The 26,780-nt window shown below is 44.5% G+C and overlaps 2 protein-coding genes across 2 annotated transcripts; one reads left to right on the top strand and one right to left on the bottom strand.

Moving 5' to 3' along the window:
• Positions 1-64: 64 nt before the first annotated feature.
• LOC120644119 lies at positions 65-2,257 on the top strand. The gene is made up of 7 exons (XM_039920681.1): positions 65-103; positions 186-284; positions 360-704; positions 805-1,020; positions 1,109-1,345; positions 1,426-1,468; positions 1,873-2,257. The coding sequence occupies exons 3-7, from the start codon at positions 549-551 to the stop codon at positions 1,899-1,901; spliced, it is 681 nt and encodes a 226-aa protein (XP_039776615.1). The 5' UTR covers positions 65-103; positions 186-284; positions 360-548; the 3' UTR covers positions 1,902-2,257.
• An 8,103-nt stretch (positions 2,258-10,360) lies between these two features.
• Positions 10,361-26,717, bottom strand: LOC120644117. Its single transcript, XM_039920679.1, has 2 exons — positions 26,277-26,717; positions 10,361-11,097 (listed from the first exon to the last, which is right to left on the bottom strand). The coding sequence occupies exons 1-2, from the start codon at positions 26,351-26,353 to the stop codon at positions 10,581-10,583; spliced, it is 594 nt and encodes a 197-aa protein (XP_039776613.1). The 5' UTR covers positions 26,354-26,717; the 3' UTR covers positions 10,361-10,580.
• Between the last annotated feature and the right edge of the window lie 63 nt (positions 26,718-26,780).

The raw sequence follows: 26,780 nt of genomic DNA, 5'->3' as shown, positions 1-26,780 counted from the left end.
TTTCTATAATAGGCTCGCACTAAAGTAAGCACGACAAATCGTGGAGTTGAAGCTACCTCATACATCGGGCAGCAAGAGCTTTGCTCGCTCTAGGCATGAATTGGTATAAAAAAAATCTCATTACATTATAATTCAAGTACATTATTGTCTTCAATCATTAGGACTGAAAGTTAAAGCACATGTAGGATGGGGAACTTGGACGCCCCTCTCGAAGAGATGAAGTCTTTGTCAAAACACACACAAGAAAGAATGGAGTTCCTTCAAAACAAGCAGCACCGATAATAGTAAGCTCCTTTCTTGATGAATTGTAAGATTTAATTTTACTTTGGGCTATAAATATTCATCTTGATACTATGTAGAATCAATTTCAAGATATTATTGAAGAGTACCCAGAGCTGAAGGAAAAAACAATTCAGCAAGGTGATATATATGCTATAGTTTGTGGAGAAAAGGAGCCAAGAGGGCGTGTTCATGGTTTGGGTCTAGGACCAACTCCCCAAGATGTTGGTGCCCCTAGTTTGAAGTCATACGCACCGACAAGGCTTCAAATGGAAGTTTTGGCTCGTAAGAAGGCTGAAAGTTATAATGCTGTTTTAGAACAACGGATAGTAGAAATGTTGGCAGAAAAAGAAGAGGAAAGGATGGCAAGGCATGATGTGGAAATCATGTCACAGAATGGTTCTAATTCACGAGCCCAGACACAGGTGTGGTGCTATACACAATTTAGCTACCAGAAGAGTGTTAGTGTGCTATATTTGTTAACATTTGTTTGCCAAATTCTTTTAATTCTAATTTTCCATGTAGAGCCCAAGGTTCAAAGAACATGATGATGAGGCACAATCTGATCCAGAATGTGATGATGACGATCAGTCTGATGAGGATCAGTTCTTGCTTGTCAATAGACGTTTTGCGGCCCCATCAGTGCCACCGCCCAATCAGTCCGATCAGTGTTGCCCCATTAATACAAACACATCAGCCCCAGCAAAGAAAGATGCGACTCGCTCACCACATGATGAACTTGTAATCTTCTCATTCATACTATAAAATTTCTATTTTTGTGGTTGTACACACATTGATTTACCTCTCATGAATGCATCATTTGCTTCAGGTTGGAAAGGAAGTCATATTATACGCCGTGTTGAGATCTGAGCTACCTGTGGCTAAGGGAACAATTGTTTCAACTAATCCAACCACCTTGGTAGGAGGTCAGCCTCTTGGAAAGCAATATTGTGAAGTTATTGTTAGTTTAGTGGTGAAACGGGATGCGATTCTGCCTCGTCCTCATGCTGAGATGAACAATATGGGTGATGCTCTTATGATGGCAATTGCATGGCCATATAAAAAGGTAACCTAAACTTTTTGTTGTTTATGTCTTTTGCATCAATGGTGATTGGCCAAGTTTCTAATTAATGATGTGTATCTTAGTTGAAGGTTACCAAGGCATCAAAATCCTCCTTGGGTACTGCAGGTATTTAGTCTGAATTTTACTTTCAACAAATAACATAGAGCAATCTGCGCTGCTTCTCTTCTTGTGACATGTGAATTCATAAATTTTGAAAGCAAGTGATCTGCATAGAGTAATCTGCATGGCAATTAGCTTATCTTTGTCAAAATAGTATGAGAATTCTGCAAACATAGTTATGTGCTGCTCTAATGACTAAGCATATAACAAGCTTGTGTAGTGTGTACATAAGGAACTACACTAGTATGCTTAGTTAGGTTTTGCTCACAATGGTAAACAATTAAGATCACTTGGTCCTCTGATATCCACTAATATAACAGTAACTACATTTCGAATGGTTGTATGTCATTTCTTTTTTTTTCATACTTTGCTGAAAACTGCTACTGATTACATGCTATACTCACTTTCAGGCAGTGCTGAAAGAAATGCTAAGAACTAGGAAGGATGCTTGAAGCTGTTTACAAGTTCGAAGATCACATCAAGATTTTGTGTTTATTTTGTTTTGGAGCTCCTGCAGATGAATATTTTGCACAAGCTTAATGGCTGTAGTGAAGTGTGATAGTTTGACCTGTAATGGTAGATGTGGAAATGCTAATGGCTTACTCATATGCAAACTTGATGGCTTTTGGTTAGAAATGGTGGATGCTTCTGATCATAGATGCAGACTTGATGCCTATGAGCTAGCTAGTTTTGTATGGCTGTAGTGTGCAATTGGACTAGCTTATAGCTAGCTACCTCATGTATATGGAATTATGGATAATTTAGTATTAATGTTATATGCTCACTTTCAGTGAATCGTTATGAATGTTCCAATTGTGGATTTATCACCTGATTCAACTGTTAATAGAATAATTTTAAAATATATATGTGGAATAAAATTTATGTTTGTTCATGGGAATAGTTGTCGATGGACTGTTGGTCGGTATTTCTTTCATGGGGCATCGGACAGTCAGTCGGTATTTCTTTCAAGGGGCGTCGGACGGTTGGTTGGTAAAAATGTGTCGGTCGGTATAGATTTATACCGACGCCACTTTTACCGACAAATAGTTAGTGTCGGCGTAGCTTTATGCCGACCGATGGTCGGTCGCTATAGGGACTTTTAGCGACCATAATGTAGTTGCTATATTTTGGCTGTGGTATAGTGGCGCCCGCCGGAGTGCCTCCGCCGCCCCGCCCCGAGCCGCACCCTCCGGCGTGCCCTCTGCTGTAGGGACCGGGCCGCGCTGCTGACGCGAGGCTCCGCAGCCGGGGCCTGGCCGCGTGGCCCGCGCGCCTCCGCCGCCGGGGCCGGGCTGCACCCGATGGCGCGGGGCTCCGCCGCTGAGGCCGGGAAGTGCCGTCCCCGTGCCTCCGCCATTGGGGCCGGGTCGCGCGCGCCTCCGCCGCTGGGGCAGGGCAGCACCCCCCCCCCCCCGCGCCTCCGCCGCCGAGGCCGGGCAGCACCAGTGCGCGCTCGCATCTCCGCCGCCATGCCGCGGCCGGCCGGGGGGCGCCACGCCTCAGATCTACCCCTGCACGAGAGAGGAGAGAAGGGGGAAGGAAAGAGCAAGAGAAGAAAGAAGAGATGAGGAAAAAATGGAGAAGGGAAGGGAATAGACAAGGCTGGTGCTGGCCGCTCGTCCATCCTGATATTTTTCCGCGTTGTCAAGTTAATACCGGACGGAGGCTCCGTCCGGTACTAATAGAACATTTTTTTGTACTGGGTAGTGTCTCTACCCGGTATTAAATATTTTGGGTGTTATTTAGTACCGGCTGGAACCACCAGCCGCTATTAAATGGTTATCTCTCGACGTCAGTAGTGTTTTTTTAGTATCGATTCGTTGGTCTGGCTGGTACTAAACAGTCCTATGGGTACTGTGCTACAGAACCGGTACAAAATGTACCCTTCAGTACCGGGTAAAAGACAACCGGTACTGACGTACAGGATGAATGTGCTGTTTTCTGGTAGTGGTTGCGGCAACGTCATCCGTGCAGTGCATGGTCCTTTCTTCATCCGTCCCATCCAGTACACAGCCTAGTCTCTGCATCGATGCCTCGGTGATGGATCAACGATGCTGTGACTGAAGGCTTGAAGCACACGTACCAGTAACAAGTACGTTCTTAGCTTCTGTTCTATCAAATAGCAACAACATAGTATACATAATGGATTCACAATTTATCTTTGCTATATGTAAAGCATTTAACAGTTTGCAGACAACTAAATAGATAATTCATTGTACCAACCGTCTAACCCTCTATGTTCGGATTACAAAAACTTACAGATAACAAGTTGTATGTGGGTTGTACATGCCCTAAAACAGCCTTAATCCACATTTATTTTGCCAACTGTACGTAGGTCACTCATCTATTGGCAAGTATGTAAGGTTAGGAAGAATAAATTGATATTTTGCGCTCTCTGCCTCTACATATTTTCTGAAAGACAGGCATGAATTGTTATCTACCATCGGCATTTTAATCTAGTACAAGTTAATTCAGTTGCACCACTTGGAAACAGCGCACATTACAGGATGTATCCCAGCATTTTTGCTAATTTTCGGAGGTTTTTTGCTATTTACACATCGCTGAGTGCTTTTTTTTACTGTGGGCCAAAGCAGCACTCTGCAAAAGCTTTGCCGTGTGCCCGAAAAATAGCCCACGGCAAACATGCCTTTGCTGGTTGTTGTTTGCCGGGTGCAACACACGGCATACTCTTGTGGGGAATCCCGTAGTGAGTATAATAAGGCAAGGTATTGGCGCAAATCTAGGGCCAACACACAAACACGCTCGAACGCGCAACGAGCGATGGCACAGTTGCAACGCCGATGCTCAGACCGGTCGGAGATACCAGTCATACCGGTTGTCGCCGGGCAGACCGGCGGTGAACCAACAAACATCGCCCGGAAACGACCCGTCGGAGCAGACGCACGCAAGGTTGTTCTAGAGTTGGCAGGCCACCTAAGCCCTCAATTAATGTAGAGACGAAGGAGGAACAACAAATAGTAGATTGGAAAACCTAGGGCAAAGAGAAAAGATAAAAAGATAAAAGTTGTATTTTTGATCGATTGGATACTCTTAATCGGCCGTGGCCCTTTATATTTATAAGGTGGGGAGGTCTTGCCCCACAAGGAATCCTTTTACAGATCTAGATCTATAAATTTATTTAATTACACTCGAACTCCATATAAACCTAGACCGGACCGGTCAGACCTGTAGGCACAACCAGTCAGACCGGTATTCACTAAGTATTCGGGCTTCATCCCGGAGTATCCGGATCAAATGTTTGGACGTCTGAACAAAAGTCCGGATTATCTGGGCTTAAATTCGGAGTTTTCGGTTTCTCTGGTCTTATTGTCAATTTTGGTTGTCAACATATGCCCCTCTGTTTTTGATGATGCCTGCATGCCAGAAAATAACCTTCTGAATCAAAATTATCTAAGTACGATGATGAACAACACATCGGCCATATATTTGTTCTAAGGGCGATGAAAGTATGCATCGGCCATAACTTGCTCTACTTCAAGTTAATGTTAGAGCAATTTGCTTCAGCCTCCATACCTGCTTGGTATTCACTGACCTGGCTGGTATTACCTTCATCAGTTGCTCCATTAGCTCTTGCTTGCGCATTCGTTGCAACCTTTTTTTTGAGTGTGAGATAAGCCCGAGGGACACCACCTCGGCTTTAAATATTTTGAATCTTGTTTTATGTTCTTGTCACTCTCTTTGCTGCAATTAAGATCCTTTTTAACCAGATTATCACTAACCGGTCTTTGTGAAGTACAACTTGGATATACAGAAAGATAATGAATAAAATATAATTGCATATACATCCTACTATAATTCAAAGGTGTATAACGAGGATACTAATAATACAATGGAGCAATCGGTCCATTAAATGAATGGCATAGCAACATAATTACCTTGGCTTGGACAAGAATTTGATTGCTCTTGATGCTTTGATGATGGCTTTGTATCCTTAACTTTGTTTGACTGTCCCTTCTACTTTTGGATGGCTCCTTCCTTCTCATATTCGGCCAAGAGCTCCATGAAGCTCGGCCTTGCTTTGCTCTTGTTACTTTTTTGCAGAATTCCCAGATGGACCGGTCCGACTAGTTTCCAGACCGGTCTTAGCAGACCTGGAGCCTCTCTTCTGTTCTCGCCCCCCGAGCATTGAACTTTTCAATGAAAACTCAGAGGACTTCTTTAAAGGGACTTCTTGGCTACGTTTTGAAGGCTCAGATCTCTCTTCACCAATTATTACATTTTTCCTTTTGTCGATTCGGCTTGACTTGGACAAATTAACACTTTAGGATTAATCAATTCAAGCATATCCATATGCGCAGGAAAAGGATTCTTATCAACCTGCATTTGTGGAACAACTAATCGGCCTTCATTAACAGCCGATTGAATTTGTCTCCGAAGCACATTGCAATCATTAGTGGCATGAGAAAATGAATTATGACATTTGCAATAAGCATGCCGCTTTAACTCATCAAGCGGTGAAATAGCATGAGACAATTTAATCCTAATTTCAACAACTCATCAAAAATACGATTACATTTGGACACATCAAAAGTAAACTTCATATTTTCTTGTCGATTTTTATGAATCTGCTTGAGAGAGCCACAAGTGCAAGGTTCATCATTAGAGGGCCAAACAAACTCAGCAGTGCAAATATCTTTATCTTCATCATCCGAATAATTTGAATCGCATCCAAGCACATAAACAGGACGATTAGGATTTTTATTGGACTTTTGTGAATTTCTAGCCTCTTTAGCTCGGCTTTAATTAGCCAGAGCTTTTTGCAATACTTGACTAACATCTAGAAATTCTTGTCCATCTAGCTTTTCTTTATGAAAATCAGGTAAACCAGAAAAAGCTAGATCAGCTAAATCTCTATCAAAAATTGTCAAACTATAGCATCGGTTTCTAGTATCTCTAAATCTCCTAATATATTCAGAAACACTTTTATGTAATTTCTGTTTAACTGATGTAATATGTGACAATTTCAATTCAGTTTCACCAGTAAAGAAATAATCATGAAACTTCTGCTCTAAATTAGCCCAGGTGTAAACTAAATTGGGTGGCAATGAAATAAACCATGTAAAAGCAGCACCCAATAGAGATAAAAGAAATAACCTCAATTTGCAAATATCATTAGTGCTAGCCTCACCACATTGTATAATAAATTGATCTATATGCTCGAATGTAGTTCTACTATCATCACCAGTAAATTTAACAAATTTAGGAATTTTAAACCGTTGAGAATATGCAACATAATCGTAATTCTTAGGGTATGGTCTTTGATAAGTTCGGCACTTTATCTTAGGTTCTATATCAAAAGTTTGCTGAAATATCTTAATAACTTCTTCCTTAAAACTACTTGATCCAAATCATCGGCATCAGGCTGATTTGGGACCGGTGTACCATTGTGTTGAGCAAAGTTCGGCGGTGTAGAGACATGTCACAACGAACTTGCCGCACCATGTGGTGGCATATTTGCATTAGGTGTCGAGTTATATAAAGCTTTATGATATTGCGCTGTTACATTAGTTCGGCCTGATGATTGCTTAGCCGAACCCATACTGTAGCATCAGTTGGAATTCCAGCCGAATTACCCATGATTTTATCGGTGTTAGATGTAGATGGATCTTTGTCATCACCGATAGGACTCATACCAAGATAGGTTTCTATCCGACTAAATCGAGTATCAAATATACTATGCAAATTTTGACCCACTAATTCCAACTTATTATTCTAATGAGAAACAACAGCACCATCTACTATATTAGCAATCTCTGAATCGAGAGTAGGCTATTTATTCTCATCAGATTATACCTCAAATTGACAAGAGTCGAAGGTGCCATCCTTTGTAACCTTCCCTTGTCAGTCGATGGAGAAGTGCGAGATGTATTGCTTCTTAGCTTCTTCCTCCGGTCTTTGAATCTCCTTCTCCTTCTCTTTTTTGATCTTCTTCTAGATATCATCGAGAGCTTTCTGATGTTCGGCCGAAAGTTGCTCAACAGTCGGCCTTTTAATATTGTCGACATCAATTTAGCCAGGTTTAGGAATACCGGCCATGGCAGCCAATTGATTTTTCCTATTCCCCAGCAGAGTCGCCAAAAAGTATGTTGACGCAAATTTAGGGCCAACACACAAATGCACTCGAATGCACAGCGAGCGATGACACAGTTGCAGCGCCGATGCTCAGACCGGTCGGAGATACCAGTCAGACCGGTTGTCGCCGGGCAGACCGGTGGTGAACCAACGAACATCACCTAGGAAAGACCCGTTGGTGTAGGCGCACGCAGGGTTGTTCTTGGATCGGCAAGCCACCTAGAACGCCATCAATCGACGTAGAGACGAATGAGGAACAACAAATAGTAGATTGGAAAAGTTAGGGCAAAGAGAAAAGATAAAAAGATAAAAGTTGTATTTTTGATCGATTGGATACTCTCAATCGGTCGTGGCATTTTATATTTACAGGGTGGAGAGGTCTTGCCCCGCAAGAAATCCTTTACAGATCTAAATTTATGAATTTATTTAATTACACTCGAACTCCATATAAACCTGGACTGAACCGGTCAAACTCGTAGCCACAACCGGTCAGACCGGTATTCGCAGAGTATCCGGACTTCATCCCGAAGTATCCGGGTCAAATGTTCGGACGTCTGAACAAAAGTCCGGATTATCCGGGCTTAAATTTGGAGTTTTCGATTTTTCTGGTCTTGTTGTCAATTTTGGTCATCAATACAAAGTAGGCACGCTGAATGAAGTGTTACATTAAATTTGTACCGAGGTGGATAAGAAAATAAAAGAGAGCGAAGAAAAACGGACTGCAAGGTTACAGCCGGCAGCAACACATACTCCAACGTATTTGGTGAGAAAATAAGAGAGAGGAGATAGAACCGGTATTAATTATATAGCCCACCACTTCTACAGCCAACTATTTATACAAACAAATTTTTAGATTGGCTTAAAATAACATGCAATAGTATGACTCTAGTATCGAGAACATCAGACTAGTAACCAATCCTCTATACTCCTATACTATCAGCAGTATCAGCCATGTTTCATTGCTGTTTCCCTGATGAGTGTTGACCCTTGCACATTAACTAGTATATCAAGGACCAGCAGTGTCTGACGGGTCAAAAGGGTGCAGAAAGCTAGAGCCAAAGCAAAGCAGCTCCACCTTCGTCGTGGTTGATGCCTCAACACATATTAGCATGTACAACGACAATTATTACGCCGTCTATTAGCGATTAATTGGGCTTATCGAGGACAATCCGGGAAGCGACGGTCCTCTCGCGAGGCGACGACCTCAGCCCGTTGCCCGAGCGAAAACGACGGCTCAGCGCTCCCGCTGTAGCAGTAGCTGCGAGTCGACGGCGGCGGCGCCGGATCCCTTGCGAACGCTGCTGGCTGCTGCTCGCACGCCGAGCCGGCCAGAGAGCTTCGTGAATCACCGCGCCGAGCCTGCCCCCTACGGCACAGCTGCCCCAGATAGCCGGCGCGCCGAGGAACAACCCCCCCCCCCCCCCCCCTCTCCTCCCCTAGTCCCCAACTGCTCGGCTGCTCCCATGCGTCGGCGTTGGCCAGAGCTGTTTCCGTGCAGATTGGAGAAGATGAACAGGTGATAGGCTCTTCATGGTTTGGCCCCTTGCTTGCCTTGGTTGCTTTCCCGTTGGCCCATCAAGCCCAAAAGACGAACAACCCACTGCCCACCCAAATCCCCAGTGGCCAAAGCCAAAGCCCAATGGCATGATACGGGCATAGTATTACATAGTAATAATTTATATTACTATATGTAAAAACTTTGCTATCTTGTGTATAATCCTTTTTATACTATGAGTTTATATATACTAGATGTTTGCCGCAAAACAATACACAAAGATCCATTTTACATATTTGATCACCATATTTTATGTGTGTAGGCATGTATTAAATAGTTTACAGACAGCAACACATCATTGTCATCAGTATGCAGTATTCTATATATATATATATAGGACTGACGACGACTGGAACTGGCCAATGGCACGCCATTAGGAACTGTGATCCAATCAGAATCAGACACGGTCACTAGGTCGGCCCCTCGAAAAAAGACCCATCAATAATGTAATTATTAAGCTGCCTTTGTCATATCATTACCAACCGAGACATGCCGGGTCCACCTTGGGACATAACTGCAGCTAGATTGATTCGCCGAATCTACGGGCATGCATTTCATGATTGAAATTCTAGCTCCGGAAACTGTATGGAGTTTTTTTTTAAGAAACACCAATCCTAACCACGTGATTACGCGTGCTACACTCATCTTTGAATACACGCACACAAACCTATCCTTAAACGTCATCATGGGCAGCTCAATTTCGACGGATACGTCATCTCCTACCGAAAGAAAAGCACCAACTAAATCCTACAATAAATCCACAAAACACAATCACCAATGACGAATCAAAGATTCTAACCCTAATGGATAGGTTCCGACCACAAGAAACCTTACAAGATGAGTTTTACTTAGGGTGTGTTTAGTTGGTGGAAAAGTTTGGGTTTTGGTACTGTAGCACATTTCGTTGTTACTTGACAAATAATGTCCAATCATAGACTAATTAGGTTTAAAAGATTCATCTCGTGCTAATCAGTTAGATTACATAATTAGTTATTTTTTTCAACTTCATTTAATGCTCCATGCATGTGTGAAAAGATTTAATGTGACGGATACTGTAGAAAATATTTTGGGAACTAAACAGGGCCTTAGTTCACTATTATTATTTTTCAATACAAGCACACATTGCAGATTATTTTTCTTTCTAAACCTTTCTCAATGGTAGTTTTATTGTGAATACATATATAAATATCCACATTAGCATAAATGATGGTATGATGGCTAATATTTAATGAAGAGAACAAAATAGTTTCATCCCAATGCAACAACCTCAATTGTATATTTATACGGTATGTGTTTCATTCATATTGATAAACCCGCCCGGGTCCCGCTACAATTGACATGGACGCAATCAATGACATCAGAGACACAAAATACACATGCATACAGATAAATGACTGGCACAATCACAGCATTCAACAAGCCGATTATGAATGCTCATTTGCCTGTCTCTGCAAGATGCTGCTGGTGCGCCTATGGCGCCACTGCAGGGGCCCTGTCCATTGGAATCTCCAGCCGATCGAGTTGGTATATCCCCTGAACAAGGCGGGCGTTCCCAACTATCTCACCGGTCCTGAGGTCCTTGATCAGGCACCCCGAGCGGGAGAACATCACGTTGTAGTCGAGCTTGATAAGCCTCGACAAAGAGATGACGTTGCAGGTGAGGCCAGGAACATAGAGGACGTTGTTCACCCTGAAGTTCTCCATGACCACGGGCCCAAAGCCGCGAACTGCTAGCTGATGCCCATTGGCAGCACGAACCTCGCCGCCCTGTCGTACTGGGATCAGCCACGGAAACAGGGACGCGTTTCCCGTGGCATGCGTAGAAGCTCCCGAGTCGAGAATGAACTTGGTGCAGAAGACGGGATGATCAGCTGTCGTAGCTTGGGTGCTAGCTCCTTCGGCGTCACCGATCGCAAAAACCTCGAGCAGCCTGACGAGATACTCTAGTCTATTACCATCCTCGTCCTCGGTGATCAAATCATTTCCTTTGCATAAAGTAATTAATACACAGCAAGTTAATTATATTATTATTTAGGAAGAAGCACCGGAACATTTTATGATTACAATTAAGCCTGCAAGAAAATGTCTATATTTGTGACTTTTGGCGATGTTTTTTTTTCTTCTCAGAACATCAAAGCAATGTATTGAATAAGACTGATCTTGCCTAATTTGTGCCGTCTCCCTCTGTAAGTAATTGTAATCTTCATGTGTTGCATCAAAATGCTTCATTTGAACATTTCACGAATTTGTTCATAGGTGCATGTAACATTTATTCTCCATTTCAAATTGTAACACTTTTAAAATTGGCTTAAGCTTTTCTAACTTCTACTAGGTTTATAGAAAAATACATCAAAAATCTACAACATCAAATTAGTTTCATTAAATCAACTAAGAAATTTGTTTTATAGTGCACTTAGTTGGTCTTGTAGGTGTTAATATATTTTCTAAAGAATTGTTTAAAATTAGAAAAGTTTGACTTATAAAGACAAAATGTAGGAATTGAGGGAGTAACATTAATGCCAACCCTTTGACCATTTAAAAGTACTAGGGGTATACCAAAAGTAACATTAAAACAAATAAAGTAAGACATACCAAAGGAATATGCATTTGTATTCATTCTCTTTAGGTGCTTGTGATGGAGGTGGTGGCGATTGATGGCATTTGCTAGTTAATAGAGGATGAAGATGGAAGCAACCATGCGGCGATCAATATGGAGGTATTGTAGGTCAAGGTGACAAGGGAGAGGTGCTAATAGATGTTGAAAATGGATGGTCGACATATATGCAGGTGGTGTCGTGGAATGTTATAGTGCTCCCTTTTATTAGGCAACAGAATTAAACAAAACATCCCAGCCTCTACGTATGAGTTCCTTCATACGGGATGTGTGTGATGGTGCTTTGTGGTTTTTTCAATAGTAGAGAGACAATATGCCTTGGGGCCACAAAATTAAGGTTCTAGTGGTGTCACTGGGAACTCATTAACTATTCTAGAAAACAGAGAAATCATAAGTGAGAGTAATGACTTTCAATAAAACAAAAAAAAGTGAGTTTAATGCCAATGGCTATTTCTGAGAAATAAAACGAGGAAACCTTTAAGTTCTAAAATGCCCTATCCTACATGTGACAAGATGGGTAGGGCTGCATTCATCTTGCTGGGGGTGTTGCTCTGCTCTTTTGTCACACTACTTCAAGGTTTTCAGGGCCCTAGGAGAATTTATAATCATTTCCAAATTAAAATTCTATGCATTATAATATCTCTTCTCTTGTGGTGTAGTTGTTATCGCCAGAATTTGACCAGGATTGGTAGGCCAAATGTCAGAAGAAGCCCACGGTAAAGGAGTCCACTTGGCCAGGCTTATATCATAAGTTTGGCCAAATACAATGATAATTGGGCACTCAAGGGTCAAGCTGAGATGGGGTCACGGGCCTAATCCATGTTGAAGCCCAGTCTATTCGCGAGGCTGGTTCGGACTGCAGGAAGAGGCCGCACAAAAATGGACGCCCAGGCCACATATGGAATCCGTTTTGGACGTTCTAGATATGCATGGAAAGCTAAGGAGATAAGCTTTCCAATACAACTGGAATCACGTCCAGATTCGCTCGGAGTTGACGGAAACTGCCGAAACAATAGGACGACCAGAATCTGCCACAATTATACGGCATGTTTCGGCTGGTATTTGGAAGCTTCATGAAGATCTGGACCGGTGGAGGGAAGAGTCCAGGTCATGTTATCTAATCTTCGAGTCTTTATTGAGTTGTAATCTATCTCTAGTCTTCGTTTAGGAAAGAGTTTAGAGGTTGCCTTGCACGGCAAGAAGTCTCCGGACTATAAATATGTACTCTATGACATTTGTAAAGGGAGAGCGTCATCACGTCTCGCAAACAACAACTCTCGGCGCATCGCCACCCCTAATCCTAGGGTTTCATCCAAGTAAGTGCCATGTTGCCCTGATCGCTTCTCGCGATCAGGGCAGCATTGTTCTTGCTTTTACCTTTATAACTCGTACTGAAGCGTTTTTTATGGCGAGTAGTACTAGTTATCCTGATGTTCGTAGCATGGCTTTTAGTAAATCCATTGTGCTTTGTTGCTTATCATCTACGAATATCATGTTGTCTCTGTGCAGTCACGTTTCAATCTTATGCTAGTTCTTGTCGTATAGAATTAGTCGCACAGAGGCAACACCCTGCTTCTTTTATGTCTAGTAGATCTAATCTGTTATGGTTTGCTCTTATCTTAGGAGCCTGCGTAATATCTGCTAGGTTAGGCCTTGCAAACGGATTGGATGATCCAGTGGTGTAGTAGATGCTTTATCTTAGCCTTAATAGGGATTGTTCCGGGAATCGGCTCTTGCTAGTTCTTAGGCCTCTGTTTTGAGTTATGGTTCAGTTATCTATTACATTCATTAGGCCTAGTCACGTGTAGGATGTTCCGATCTAGCAGTGAAGCTGTTACCATCGTGGATTAGATTAATTAGATTTAATTGAAGCAGTTTCATAATTATTTGTTTTATTTATCATATCTGGATACAATCAGATCCCATCTGACACCGGGACGCGATTGGCTCTTTAAAGACGATGCAAGAGTCGTCCCGGGGAGCCGACCACGGCTCGGACTTACATTTACACGTGTCTTTGTGCGCAGGAAACTGTTCGGAGCACGTCTGCACCCTCCTGATCGGGTATAGGTCAGGTGGCACGCCTGGCTTTCACACATTCTCCAGGTGCGTGACGGAATTGTGGGCCGTCGACGAGGGAGCAGTGCCTGCCAGCGCCCCGGCGACCTCCCGGCTCTTCGTGTTGCCCGTCGCTGCTCGCCGGTGGGTTTCGACTAACAACACATTCTGGCACGCCTGGTGGGACCCTTCTCGGCAACAACGTCCACTGCAACAATGACCGGAGCTCAAGATCAAGAACCCGCTCCCAAGCCCATCACGTATGAAGAGCTCTCTCCTGAACACAAGAAGAAGTGTGATGAGATCAAAGCTCTGCTGGAAGCCGATCTCATCGGCTCTTTTGAGAGGACCCGCAACCATGGCATCAGGTGGAAGGGGTTCTCGCCTGAAGGCGCTCTCGACAACGTGGATTTGTCTGTACCATCAGAGGAGCGCACCAGGGCCCTGCGTCAGGAGATGAACTACATGGTGGCCCATGCGCTTCATCGGCATTCTCAGAGCCTGATGAACGAGCTCGAGCGCATGGCACATCGCGTCATCCAGGAGATAATCAAGAACCAGTACTCTCCATCAGGGCCAACCCTGGGGAGTCACACAGAGGAAGCTGCACTGCATTCTAGACCGGTATTGCCGTTCTCGTTTGCGGCCCCAAGACCACAAAATTCGCCGATCTACGTCGTCCACAAGATCGGCGGCGATCCTGGAGAAGGCCAATTCCTCACCGAGCCACCCAAGGAGATCCCGCACGGCTACACGTGCGCCTACATCCCTGACAGCGTCAATCCAACACGCTCGGTGCAGATGGCAAACCCAGGAGCTTCTAGAGCAGACGCGGAGAAACAAGCATGGCTGGCAAAGTACGCTACTGGGCCGAGTGCTGAGCTATCGGCCCCAAGAGTTCTTAGTGTGGAGCAGGTCAGTGCAATACTGAGAGACCAGTTCGGCATCCTGCCAAAGAGAAAAGCGATCGGCTATTCCAAGCCGTATCCAAGTGATTATGACTTGATCCCACTGCCGCCCAAGTATCGGCTTCCCGAGTTCACCAAGTTCAACGGGTCAGAAGGAGCCAGCTCCATCGAGCATGTGAGCCGATACTTAACGCAGCTTGGGATGATCTCAGTGTCGGATCCGTTGAGGGTCCGGTTCTTCGGCCAATCCCTTACAGGCCCAGCTTTTGGGTGGTATGCATCACTGGCTCCGGATTTGATCCGAACTTGGAGGCAGCTCGAAGATCAATTCCATACCAGTACCATTCGGAGGCTGCCGAAGCTGGAATTGCCGACCTCGCCCAAGTCAGGCAGAAGCGAGGAGAGACTGTGTCAGAGTACATACAACGCTTCAGGGAGGTCAAGAACCGATGCTACTCGTCGCGCATCACAGAGAAGGAGGCAGTCGATCTGGCTGTCCTGGGACTCGCTAAGCCGATCAAGGATGCGGCTTTTCAGTTGGAGTTCACATCTCTGGCGCACCTGGTGCAGAAGCTTACAGCATACGAGCATTACCATCCTGAGCTGTACCAGGACAAGTTCAAACGCCATGTAAACATGGCCCAGGCGGAAGAATCTGATGACTCTGGTGAAGAGTAAGAATTGGCCGTGGCAGAGTGGACTCGGGGGGCAAACCCTGTCCCGTGCAAGTGGGTCAAACAGCAGGGGCTTGTGAAGGGCTTCGACTTCGACGTAACCAAAGCAGAGCAGATATTTGATCTGCTCCTCAAAGAAAAACAGCTGAAGCTCCCAGAGAATCACAAGTTACCGACGGCACAAGAGCTGCAGGGAAGACTGTACTGCAAATGGCACCACTCGTTCACTCATTCCACGGGTGAATGCAAGGAGCTACGTCGTCAGATACAATCGGCTATCGAGCAAGGCCGATTAATCCTGGCTCAACACACGATGAAGGTTGACACAAAGCCCTTCCCACAAGCTAACATGGTGGAGCTGTCAGACTTCGGATCCGAGGGCCAGGATTTGGCATTCCAGATCAACATGGTGGGACCCGTGCGCCGCCATGACAAGCAGAGGAGAGAGGCCGCTTCTAGCAAACGGCCGCAGGATGAACGCGAACTGGAACAGCAACATGTGACCAAAGAGCAGGTGCGTCACATCCGCAATCAGCTTCCAGCTTCTAATCGGCTTCTGGAAAAATACCAGTACCAGTACAAGTTGCGCCACCGATATGAGTCGGAGGAGGACGAGTACGAGCACCGCACAGGGAGGGCACTGGGAAGACGCCAGGCTATACGCGACCACTAGCACTACCCGTTCTTTTGGTATTGCTGGAATTCCGGCATGAGCCGATTGCCTACTATAGATGATTGCTTGGAGTGCAGGCCTCGAGGACGCCAGCAGGATAAAACATCGGTGTTCCAGCGTTTAGGGCCCAGAACACGTCATGATGACCGTGTGAGGCGGCCATCCAGGGGTGATTCCGAGCCAGAAGAAGAAGACAGGTACCATCGTCCACGGTAGTGTCCTGACGGGCTTAATCGCTCACAGAAGCGCAGGGTGCAGCGCCTGCGCAATCTGGAAGAGGCAGAAGCGAAGTACCTCAACGTGCTGAGGAAAGCGCATCCGAATCTCGCGGAGCAAGTCAGACGGCCGTGAAGGGAGGAAAGGCGCCCTCCGAGAAAAGAGTGGCGCCCCAAGCAGACAAAAGCCGATGAGAAGCCATCGGCTGATGTGAACATGGTGTTCGTGCTCCCATCGGAGTTTCGGTCACCCCAACCGGAGGAATTGGCCATCGCGCAGCTGGATCTCGGCCCACGGCCAATCATTTTCGAGAAGCCCAAGGAGAAGAGCTACAAGCACCTGAAGGGGTTATATCTCAAGGGCTTCATCAATGGCAAGCCTGTGAACATGATGTTGGTCGATACTGGTGCCGCAGTCAACCTGATGCCATACTCTGTGCTGCGCCGATTGTGTCGTTCTTCTTCCGATCTGATCAAGACCAATGTGATGCTTAATGACTTCAATGGACAGCCATCAGAGGCGACGGGGGTTCTTAATGTGGAACTGACAGTGGGCCGCAAGACTGTACCAACATCGTTCTTCATCGTTAACAGCAAGAGTACGTACACAGTGCTGCTTGGGAGGGACTGGATTCATGCCAACTGTTGTATCCCTTCCACAATGCATTAGTACCTCGTCCAATGGGATGGCGATGAAGTAGAAGTGGTCCCTGCAGATGATTCCAGCGAGGTCTCGCTCGCAGACATGCATGCTTGGGATGCAGAAGGACAAGAGCCGATCTCAGGGATCGCCCTGGAAGACTGTGATCGGATCGAAGCGACAAAAAATGGATTGAGACTGGTCTTTTCCACTGGCCTCACAGAATAAACACATTTTGGCACGATTTGGTGATGAAATATGGAGACCCATACAAAAAATTTCGTCCGGATGAAGAACTACCGCCGGTGCTCCTACAGCTTCTTCGCTATCGGCTACTTCCGCTCCTTCGCAGTTCCGGCCATCGACATCGGCTACTTCTGCTCCCATGTGGGCGTGGGAGTGTCTGATACATTAGCCGATCGATCCGGCTAACAGTACTTCTGCATCGTCATCGTCATCGGCTATTCCCGTTCCTGCGACACCATCGACATCGGCTACTTTCTGCTCCCATGTGGGCGTGGGAGTGTCTGATACATTAGCCGATCGATCCGGCTAACAGTACTTATGCATCGTCATCATCATCGGCTATTCCCGTTCCTACGACACCATCGACATCGGCGAATTCGGCTCCTACGGGGTCAGGGCATTCGTTGCCTACGGACGGGTCCGCCTCGCCCAACCCCTATGGACAGGGTCCGTCTTGCCCGACCCCCGCGGATAGAGGGTCAGGGCATTCGTCGAATCAGCCGCCTGATTCAGCTTCTGTGCTCCTTCGATGCGATCAACATCGGTTGCTTCATCCACGTGGACAAAGCATTTGAAGAGCTCTCTACGACAACAGATGTCCTGATTGGACTTTAGGTTACAGATGTTCGGCTTTCTAACAGCCGATAGTTGTGATGAGAATGCATTATGGCAAGTACGGACCAGGCGGGGTTTTAACCATCGGCTCGTCAACATCCAATTTGATTGGTAATATTCAAACCCACCATTGCATCATCATACAGTATATGTGTTTATCACTTGCACTAGCTTCCTTGTATGCTTAGTAGCTTCTACTTGTGTTTCGTGTATATATTTTGAGGTGTGGATGCTAGTGACCATGTGTGGTTAGGCTCATTTGAATATGTTGAATATCTGATACCGAGCATGGCTTTTATTCTTTTGAAAATCTGAAATATGGTCACCGCTTTACTTGGCTACTAGTATGTGTAGGCTGACTTTGTTTTTATTATCTTGTACATGCCTGGTAGCTATATCCTTTTCTTGGAATCATTTATGCAGCTCGAGTCTCAATGCAAATATGATAATCTTGTGCTAAATTACATTAAAATCTGAATGATGTCCATGCTGTGCTATAATGAAAAGATCCAGGTGGGTTTGTTTTGTCTCACCGATCTAGTTCGGGACTGCTTGCTATTGCACTTTAGCATGAACTTGGACTAGGCTGTGAATGACCAAAACCTTGCTTTAAGCTTCTGATGGTTCAACGGACCTAGGCTTAGCATTGGTTGGTAAGAAGTGGCCTGACAAGCAAATAACCCCTGGCACAGAACAAAAGGCTTGTTTGAGTTTCAAATGCAATATGTTTTAACCTGCAAGACCTGAGGGCGTGAGTAATCAAGCTTGTTAAAAGATCCTTGTATCGGAGAGAGCTCACTGGTGTAGGTTGTAAGCATCTAGGCCCTCAAGGTATGTTTCGGTGATTAATGACAACCATTATTGTGACTAATGAGTTTGTGCAGCTTAATAGATCATTATCGCTCATTTGGTCATATGTCAAAAGAGGCCCCTCAATTTCGGTCATTCTAAAAGGCGATCTCGGTTTTCAACTTATATATGTCAAAGCTAAGGATCTTTCTAGTCCTAAGTGTCACAAGGTTGAGAAGGACACTTAGGTTAGTATAGGTTTTATAGTTTTGTAGTGATCGCACTATTAAGAGGGGTTAAGGCTTAGTAACTTGAGCATGGACATGGTCATTTGAAAATGGATGCACACTATGGTCACTCAGGTTTCTAGAAGTTCAAATAAGTGGTTCTCAAACTATATCTCAAGAATATTTGGATTTCATTCAAGACTCAAATCAGAAAAGACAAAATCAGAAAAAGTCTATACACCAGTTTAACCGACGCTCTCAATTTTCTATACGTCGGTTAAACGAAGTCAGCAGAATCTGGACAAATTCAATACACCGGTTAAACCGACGTGTTTGAATTTAACGTCGGTGCATTAGTCCAGAGTTGGTTTTTCCAGGGCAATTCAAGTTCTATTCACCGGATTAACCGACGCTGTTTGAATCAAGACGTCGGTGCAATTGACCAGTGAGATGGTTTTTCAGTGGATTTCAAAAGTTGTACTCACCGGTTAAACCGACGATAGGTTTGAGTTAACGTCGGTGCATTTGTCCAGAGACTTGGTTTTTCAGTTGATCAGTGGACAACTACACTCACCGGTTAAACCGATGATACGTCGGTCAATCTGCCCAAGTTGTAACGGCTAGTTTTCAGAAGAGGCAGTTTACATTCACCGGTTAAACCGACGATGACAAATGGAGGGACGTCGGATTAACCGGCGCTACGCAGTTTTCTGGCAGCTTTTCTCCAACGGCTCTATTTGTGTGAGCTGCCTATATATACCCCTCCAATGGGTCATTTCGCCCACTCTTGACACCAGGCAACATCCATACACTCATACTATAGTTAAGAGCCACATTGAGCTTCATCATTCACATACTTGTGTTTTCAATCAATCAAGAAGCAAGATTAAGGACTTGAGTAGAGAGAAGCTAGTGTGCATCCGTTCTTGGTGATCGGTTCTTGCTCAAGTGAAGGCCTTAGCTTGTTACTCTTGGTGATTGGCATCACCTAGGCGATCTTGGTGATCGGGGTGTTTCTCGCGGAGCTTGCCAAGGATTGTGGGAGCCCGGAGAAGAAGATTGTACGTGGCTTGAGCTCCACCACGCCGAGATGGTGAACGGAGACTCTTAGTGAGCGCCCAAGTCTCGGTGACATGGGAGGTGACAAGACTCTTAGTGAGTGTCACAACGTGGACTAGGGGTGTGTGCCAACACATCGACACCACGGGAAAAAATCCGGTCGTCTCTTGTCCACTCTCTTTATTCAAGCATTTTCTTTCATGCAATTTACTCATGTGCTTGACTTAGAGATCATAACTTAGCTCTACCTTGCTAGGCTTTACTTTGTTTTTATCTCTCTTAGCTTGTGTAGGTAGCTTAGTTATCCGGTTGGTGAATTGGTGCCCTACTAGTATTGCATAGGTTAAGGTTGCTTTACCTTGTTTTAGAAATTGAAAAAGGCCCAATTCACCCCCCCTCTTGGTCCATCGATCCTTACATAGGTACTTGCTGGTTTTTGCTTGTCATGCTTTAATGTACTAGTTGGTTGGGCTAAGTGGTGATGCTTTTTATTTTGAAAATCCTAAAAATTGCTTGCTCATGTTCTAATATAGATATATTATTTTGAGCTTTTCTATGCGGTGTCTTTATGCTATACCCTCACTGTATATACATGCTAGCACTTGTAAATGCTTTGAGACATACCTGGAAGCTCACACTCACTCTTTGCATGACATAGCATATTTTTGTGGGGGGAAGAAATTTTTATCAATGATGATGGTTTGGTTTATGTGGACTGTTTGGCTAACCGAATATGATTCATCAGCTTTTAGCCGATTCACAATGGATGGCGGAGAGAGCTTGGGCTCTTGACTTGTTCTTTTTCTTCGCCATCTTCTCTATCCCAACCGCACTCCCTTTAATGAGTGTTTTGTACCCAAGCTCATAGAGCTCATGTACATGCTTGGCAATCTTGCGGTTGTGGTATAGCACGGCCCTTGGGTATTCTTCATCACTTGAACTTGATTCATCATCACTATCTTCGTCATCCTCTTCTTCTTGTTCACTTTCATTTGAGCTTGATGAGTCTTGTCGCCTTGGTTGATGCTTGCATGAGTGCTTGGCGGCGAGACTCTTTTTGCTTGAAGAAGAGGTGGACTCTTGCTCTTTCTTCTTTGTCATCCCCATACTATACTCATGGGCGATGATTTGATTGATGACTTGGTTTGGTGTAAGCTTGACCAAGTCTTCCTTTTGCAAGATCGTGTTGATGATGTTGTAGTCGGGTTTGCGAAGGCTTCGGAGAATCTTGCAGTTAATTTCCCCATCATCAACTTGATTGAGACCTAAGGCATTAATTTCATTGACAAGAGTATTTAATCGTGAGTACATGTCATGAGCATTTTCATTTGGAAGTTGCTTAAAGCTACTTAGCTCCTCGCCGAGAATATGGTATTTTTGATTGGCAACATCCTTTGTGCCTTCATGATTCTCGACAATTTGCTTCCATAGCTTATGAGCATTTTCATTAGCAAATACACGATTAAACACACTATCACATCGAGATGACAATAGAATAGATTTTGCAATGGCATCATATTGTCTCTCGGCTTTATTCTCATTTTTCTTGCCCTCTTCGGTGACACGCCAAACATCAAGCCCCCGAGCTTGAAGATGTGCTTGCATAAGCACTTTCCAACGTGGAAAACCCGTGCCATCGAAAAACGGAGCCCTATCAGTACTCATCCCTTCCCCGGACATATACTCACTCGACGGTTAAGTCGACGGTTCTCCTACGAGCTTTCTCACAAAATTACCAATAGAATTGGCTAATCTTCGTAAGAGGTGTGAGACCAGGCTCTGATACCAATTGTAAGGATCACCTGGGTGTCCGACCCTAGAGGGGGAGGGGGTGAATAGGGTCGCTAATCGCTTTTCTATCCTAGGGCTCAATCTAATTGCATAAGATAAACCTAACACGTCCTACACATGCTAGTTATGACTAAGGTTTATCTATGTTACCCTCTACTTACCCCAAAAGACTTGCAACCTATAGCCAATCCTAATCAAACTAACTAGGAAAGTAAAGGTAAGCAAGAAAGAGTAAATGCGGAAACGTAATGCGGTAAGTAAAGCGGTAAGGGAGAGGATGTGCAAACTCCCGTGAAGACACCAAGACACACGATTTAACGTGGTTCGGTTAGGACACCAAAGTCCCTCCCTACGTCCACGGCCACTTGCTCACAAAGAACAAGTGGGATGCCGAGTCTCTTCGCTTGATCACCGTCTTGCCACGCCTCCAAGGCTCCCGACAAGCAAAGGCTAAGTGACGCCAAGTCACAAAGACGAGGTCACCGCCACCGTCTATCTCGAAGCGTCACCACGGCACCGTCTTCACTATCTTGGAGCTTTAACACCAAGTAGGGGCCTCCTTCCCCGCACAAAGTGTCGTTGCCACTCCACACCAAGTCGGAGGGTCACACGACGAGTACACAAGTTGCTTGCCGCAGCAAGACTTTCTCTCAAGCTAGTTCTCTCAAGAACTAAGCCTAAACAAGCACTAAGCACTCTCACAAGTGTGCTTAAGCCTATATGATGTACAATGAAGCTCTATGGTGGTTGGAGATGATCTTTAGCTCTTGTATACTTCCTTGAACTCCAGCACTCTCAAATGGTGCGGCCTTGGGGGTATATATAGGCAGCACAAGCAAATATAGCCGTTGGAGAAAAGCTGCCAGAAAAGTGCTTAACACCGGTTAATCCGATGCTCCCCAAATTGCCATCGTCGGTTTAACCGGTGATACTAAACTGCCCACTGAAAACTAGCCGTTACGTGTACGGGCAATCAACCGACGCAATCGACCGGTGTATGTAATATTAGCGTCGGTTTAACCGGTGAGTGCAACTGTCCTCTGATCCTTGAAAAACAAACTCTCTGGACAACTGCACCGACGCCATTAACCGGTGCATCATCGGTTCATCCGATGTATGCATTTTTCTTGGTCTGCTTCTGCCATTGCACCGACGTATTCAAATTTCCTATCGTCGGTTCATCCGGTGCCAAACCCTAGCCCGCAGGCCATCTCTATCATTGCACCGATGAGAACATTTTGCCTTACGTCGGTTTAACCGGTGATACTAAAACTCCCAGACGTGCTCAAGTCAATGCACCGACGTGCCTTACGTCGGTTTAGCGGAACCCCCGTAGGGGCGGCCCTTCGGGCCTAGCTTCGCCTCTCTTCTCTTTGTCATCACTTGAACCTAAAAGCCTGAGTATATCATCTAAGCAAACACATTAGTTCAAGTGTTGCGTGTGTCATCAATCGCCAAAACATTATATTGAAATATGGCATGAGAGGCCATTTTCGCTACAGTAGGCCAAATGTCAGAAGAAGCCCACGGTAAAGGAGTCCACTTGGCCAGGCTTATATCATAAGTTTGGCCAAATACAATGATAATTGGGCACTCAAGGGTCAAGCTGAGATGGGGTCACGGGCCTAATCCATGTTGAAGCCCAGTCTATTCGCGAGGCTAGTTCGGACTGCAGGAAGAGGCCGCACAAAAATGGACGCCCAGGCCACATATGGACTCCGTTTTGGATGTTCTAGATATGCATGGAAAGCTAAGGAGATAAGATTTCCAATACAACTGGAATCACGTCCAGATTCACTCGGAGTTGACGGGAACTGCCGAAACAATAGGACGACCAGAATCTGCCACAATTATACGGCATGTTCCGGCTGGTATTTGGAAGCTTCATGAAGATCTGGACCGATGGAGGGAAGAGTCCAGGTCATGTTATCTAATCTTCGTAATCTATCTCTAGTCTTCGTTTAGGAAAGAGTTTAGAGGTTGCCTTGCACGGCAAGAAGTCTCCGGACTATAAATATGTACCCTATGACATTTGTAAAGGGAGAGCATCATCACGTCTCGCAAATAACAACTCTCGGCGCATCGCCACCCCTAATCCTAGGGTTTCATCCAAGTAAGTGTCATGTTGCCCTGATCGCTTCTCGCGATCAGGGCAGCATTGTTCTTGCTTTTATCTTTATAACTCGTACTGAAGTGTTTTTTATGGCGAGTAGTACTAGTTATCCTGATATTCGTAGCATGGCTTTTAGTAGATCCATTGTGCTTTGTTGCTTATCATCTACGAATATCATGTTGTCTCTGTGCAGTCACGTTTCAATCTTATGCTAGTTCTTGTCGTATAGAATTAGTCGCACAGAGGCAACACCCTGCTTCTTTTATGTCTAGTAGATCTAATCTGTTATGGTTTGCTCTTATCTTAGGAGCCTGCGTAATATCTGCTACGTTAGGCCTTGCAAATGGATTGGATGATCCGGTGGTGTAGTAGATGCTTTATCTTAGCCTTAATAGGGATTGTTCCGGGAATCGGCTCTTGCTAGTTCTTAGGCCTCTGTTTTGAGTTATGATTCAGTTATCTGTTACATTCATTAGGCCTAGTTACGTGTAGGATGTTCCGATCTAGCAGTGAAGTTGTTACCATCGTGGATTAGATTAATTAGATTTAATTGAAGCAGTTTCATAATTATTTGCTTTATTTATCATATCTGGATACAATCAGATCCCATCTGACACCGGGACTCGATCGGCTCTTTAAAACCAATGCAAGAGTCGTCCCGGAGAGCCGACCACGGCTCGGACTTACATTTACACGTGTCTTTGTGCGCAGGAAACTGTTCGGAGCACGTCTGCACCTTCCTGATCGGGTATAGGTCAGGTGGCACGCCCGGCTTTCACACATTCTCCGGGCGCGTGACGGAATTGCGGGCCGTTGACGAGGGAGCAGTGCCTGCCAGCGCCCCGGCGACCTCCCAGCTCTTCGTGTTGCCCGTCGCTGCTCGCCGGTGGGTTTCGACTGACAACAGTAGTATAAACAAATTTTATGACGCAAGGACCATTCAAACCTAATGTTGATTTCCTTACCTATTTAATGTACGAATTGGGTGTTCCTCAATGTGCTGCTTGTATTTTGCAAGTATAGATCGATTGGAAAGGAATAATGAAAGAAAAATAAATTCCTAGAGGAGTGTGAATTTCATGTTTAGGGGGCAGGGTTTTGATTTTCAACTAGCAAATTCACCATTTTGCAATATTTTAAAAATCATCTATGTTGCATACATTAAGTTAAAAAATTAAAGATGAACAAAATTAATGTCAAATTCATCCAGTATATGTAAAGAAACAAAATAAAGAAGCACTCATCACAGCATTGTCCATCATGCGGTTCATGCAGTACTAGCTACTTGTGTCTTTTTAAAAAAAAATCTCAATGTGAAAGATTAATATGAAATTGAACAATTCAAGGTTACTAGATTTGTGTGCACTACTTACATATAGAGTTTTCATGCAAAGTTATTAGACATAATAACATGTTGCATTATCATATATTTATCATGTGGATTGTCATCCATGTAGAAAAAGGAGGGTTTTTCTCTACTAAAGTCTAAAACCCTATGCCAAGATGAAGCTATATAATTTTATCAATAAGATGCCACAATGGTCCAACAATTCGTTTACCACAAACGTTTCGATGGCCTCTAATGTTGGTTTTTTATTGAAGATGAACTGGTGGCTTGTTTCTGATTTGGTATTGCTAGCTCAAGGGAGAGTGAAACTTATCATCTTTTGATCCTAACAGGCTAGTTACTGTATCAATTATACCTTCGATAACGTACAATTTATTTTTGAAATAAATACCTATCTATATAGCTATTTCAATTTTTGAGATGTGTAAAGTTTGATGAACTTCTGGAGTCCTAGCATGATGTTTGGATATCCTTGGACTATAAAGTTTAGTCCGGATCACATCGATTGTTTGCATGCCAATTAGTAGGAGTAAACATAGGCTTATTATATATATAACTGATTTCTCTAGATGAATCTATTAGGCCTAATTAATCCATAATTAGCATATTTTGTGACTGTAGCATGAAATTGCTAGCCTAATTATGGACTAATTAGACTTAATGGATTCATCTTATAAATTAGGCTTCAGTTATGCAATTATTTTATAATTAGTCTATGTTTAGTTCTACTAATGGGCATCGGAATACCCAATGTGAACCGGACTAAACTTTAGGTCAAGGATCCAAACACCCCCGCGTATTTGTCTTTGAAGCGCTGATTTAGTTCTTAATGACAGCCATAGGTACAATTCTTGTCTAGAAATGGAAACCTATATATACTGGGACTGAATTTTTCCAAAACAATGCACCCTTGACCCCTTTTACTTACTAATTTGGGAGCAGCCGAAGGGAAACTTCAAATTCCGCAATTAGAGCGGCTATTAACTGGATAGACTCTGGATTTAACATTGGAAACGGGAATACGCCAAGTCAACGGGCCCAAGACTGCCTTGCCTGTCACTCGCTAATTAAACCACGTGCACTAGTAGGCAGCAAGCTGATTTAGTGTACAACCTGCGCGGCATCAAATGAGTGTCCGGTGTCCAGATAATACTAGGTCAAAATTAATCGAACAATAGAAGGGGATGAGCTCATACCCTGCCTGGATCCCTACCGTAGCGGAGGGGAAGGACGACACATCGACCGGTGCGACGATGGTTACGTCGTCATCCATGCCGCCAACAGGACGATGAACCGAATTGAAAGAGCCACGCTCGCTCGCCGTGGGGATCGATCGGAGGGGAAGGCAGAGAGGCACGGCCGGCTGCAGGTTATCGGAGCTGAGGAAGATATGGCCACCAGCTCAATTCGTCTGAAGAAGACGGCTTGATTTAATCGGCTCCCTTGGTTGCTCTATCAAACGGTGGGTTAGCACTACTTTACTGTTTAATTACATTTTGATCCCTGGTCCGGCCATGAAAACGAAAGTTGATGACTAAAGCGCTAGCTCTTGGTGAACTGCGAAGAAAGCTGCAAACACTGCGTGCACATGAGTGATTGTACCGTGTGCTTGACAAAAAACCCCTCGGAGAAGAAACAATCTCGCTCACTTTTGGTGCCCCGAGTCCCTGAGATGCGTATATAAAATGCCAAGCCTCAAG

The sequence above is a fragment of the Panicum virgatum genome, chromosome 8K, assembly GCF_016808335.1.
Source record: "Panicum virgatum strain AP13 chromosome 8K, P.virgatum_v5, whole genome shotgun sequence".
NCBI lineage: Eukaryota > Viridiplantae > Streptophyta > Magnoliopsida > Poales > Poaceae > Panicum > Panicum virgatum.
This window is presented reverse-complemented; position numbering and strand designations above follow the sequence as displayed.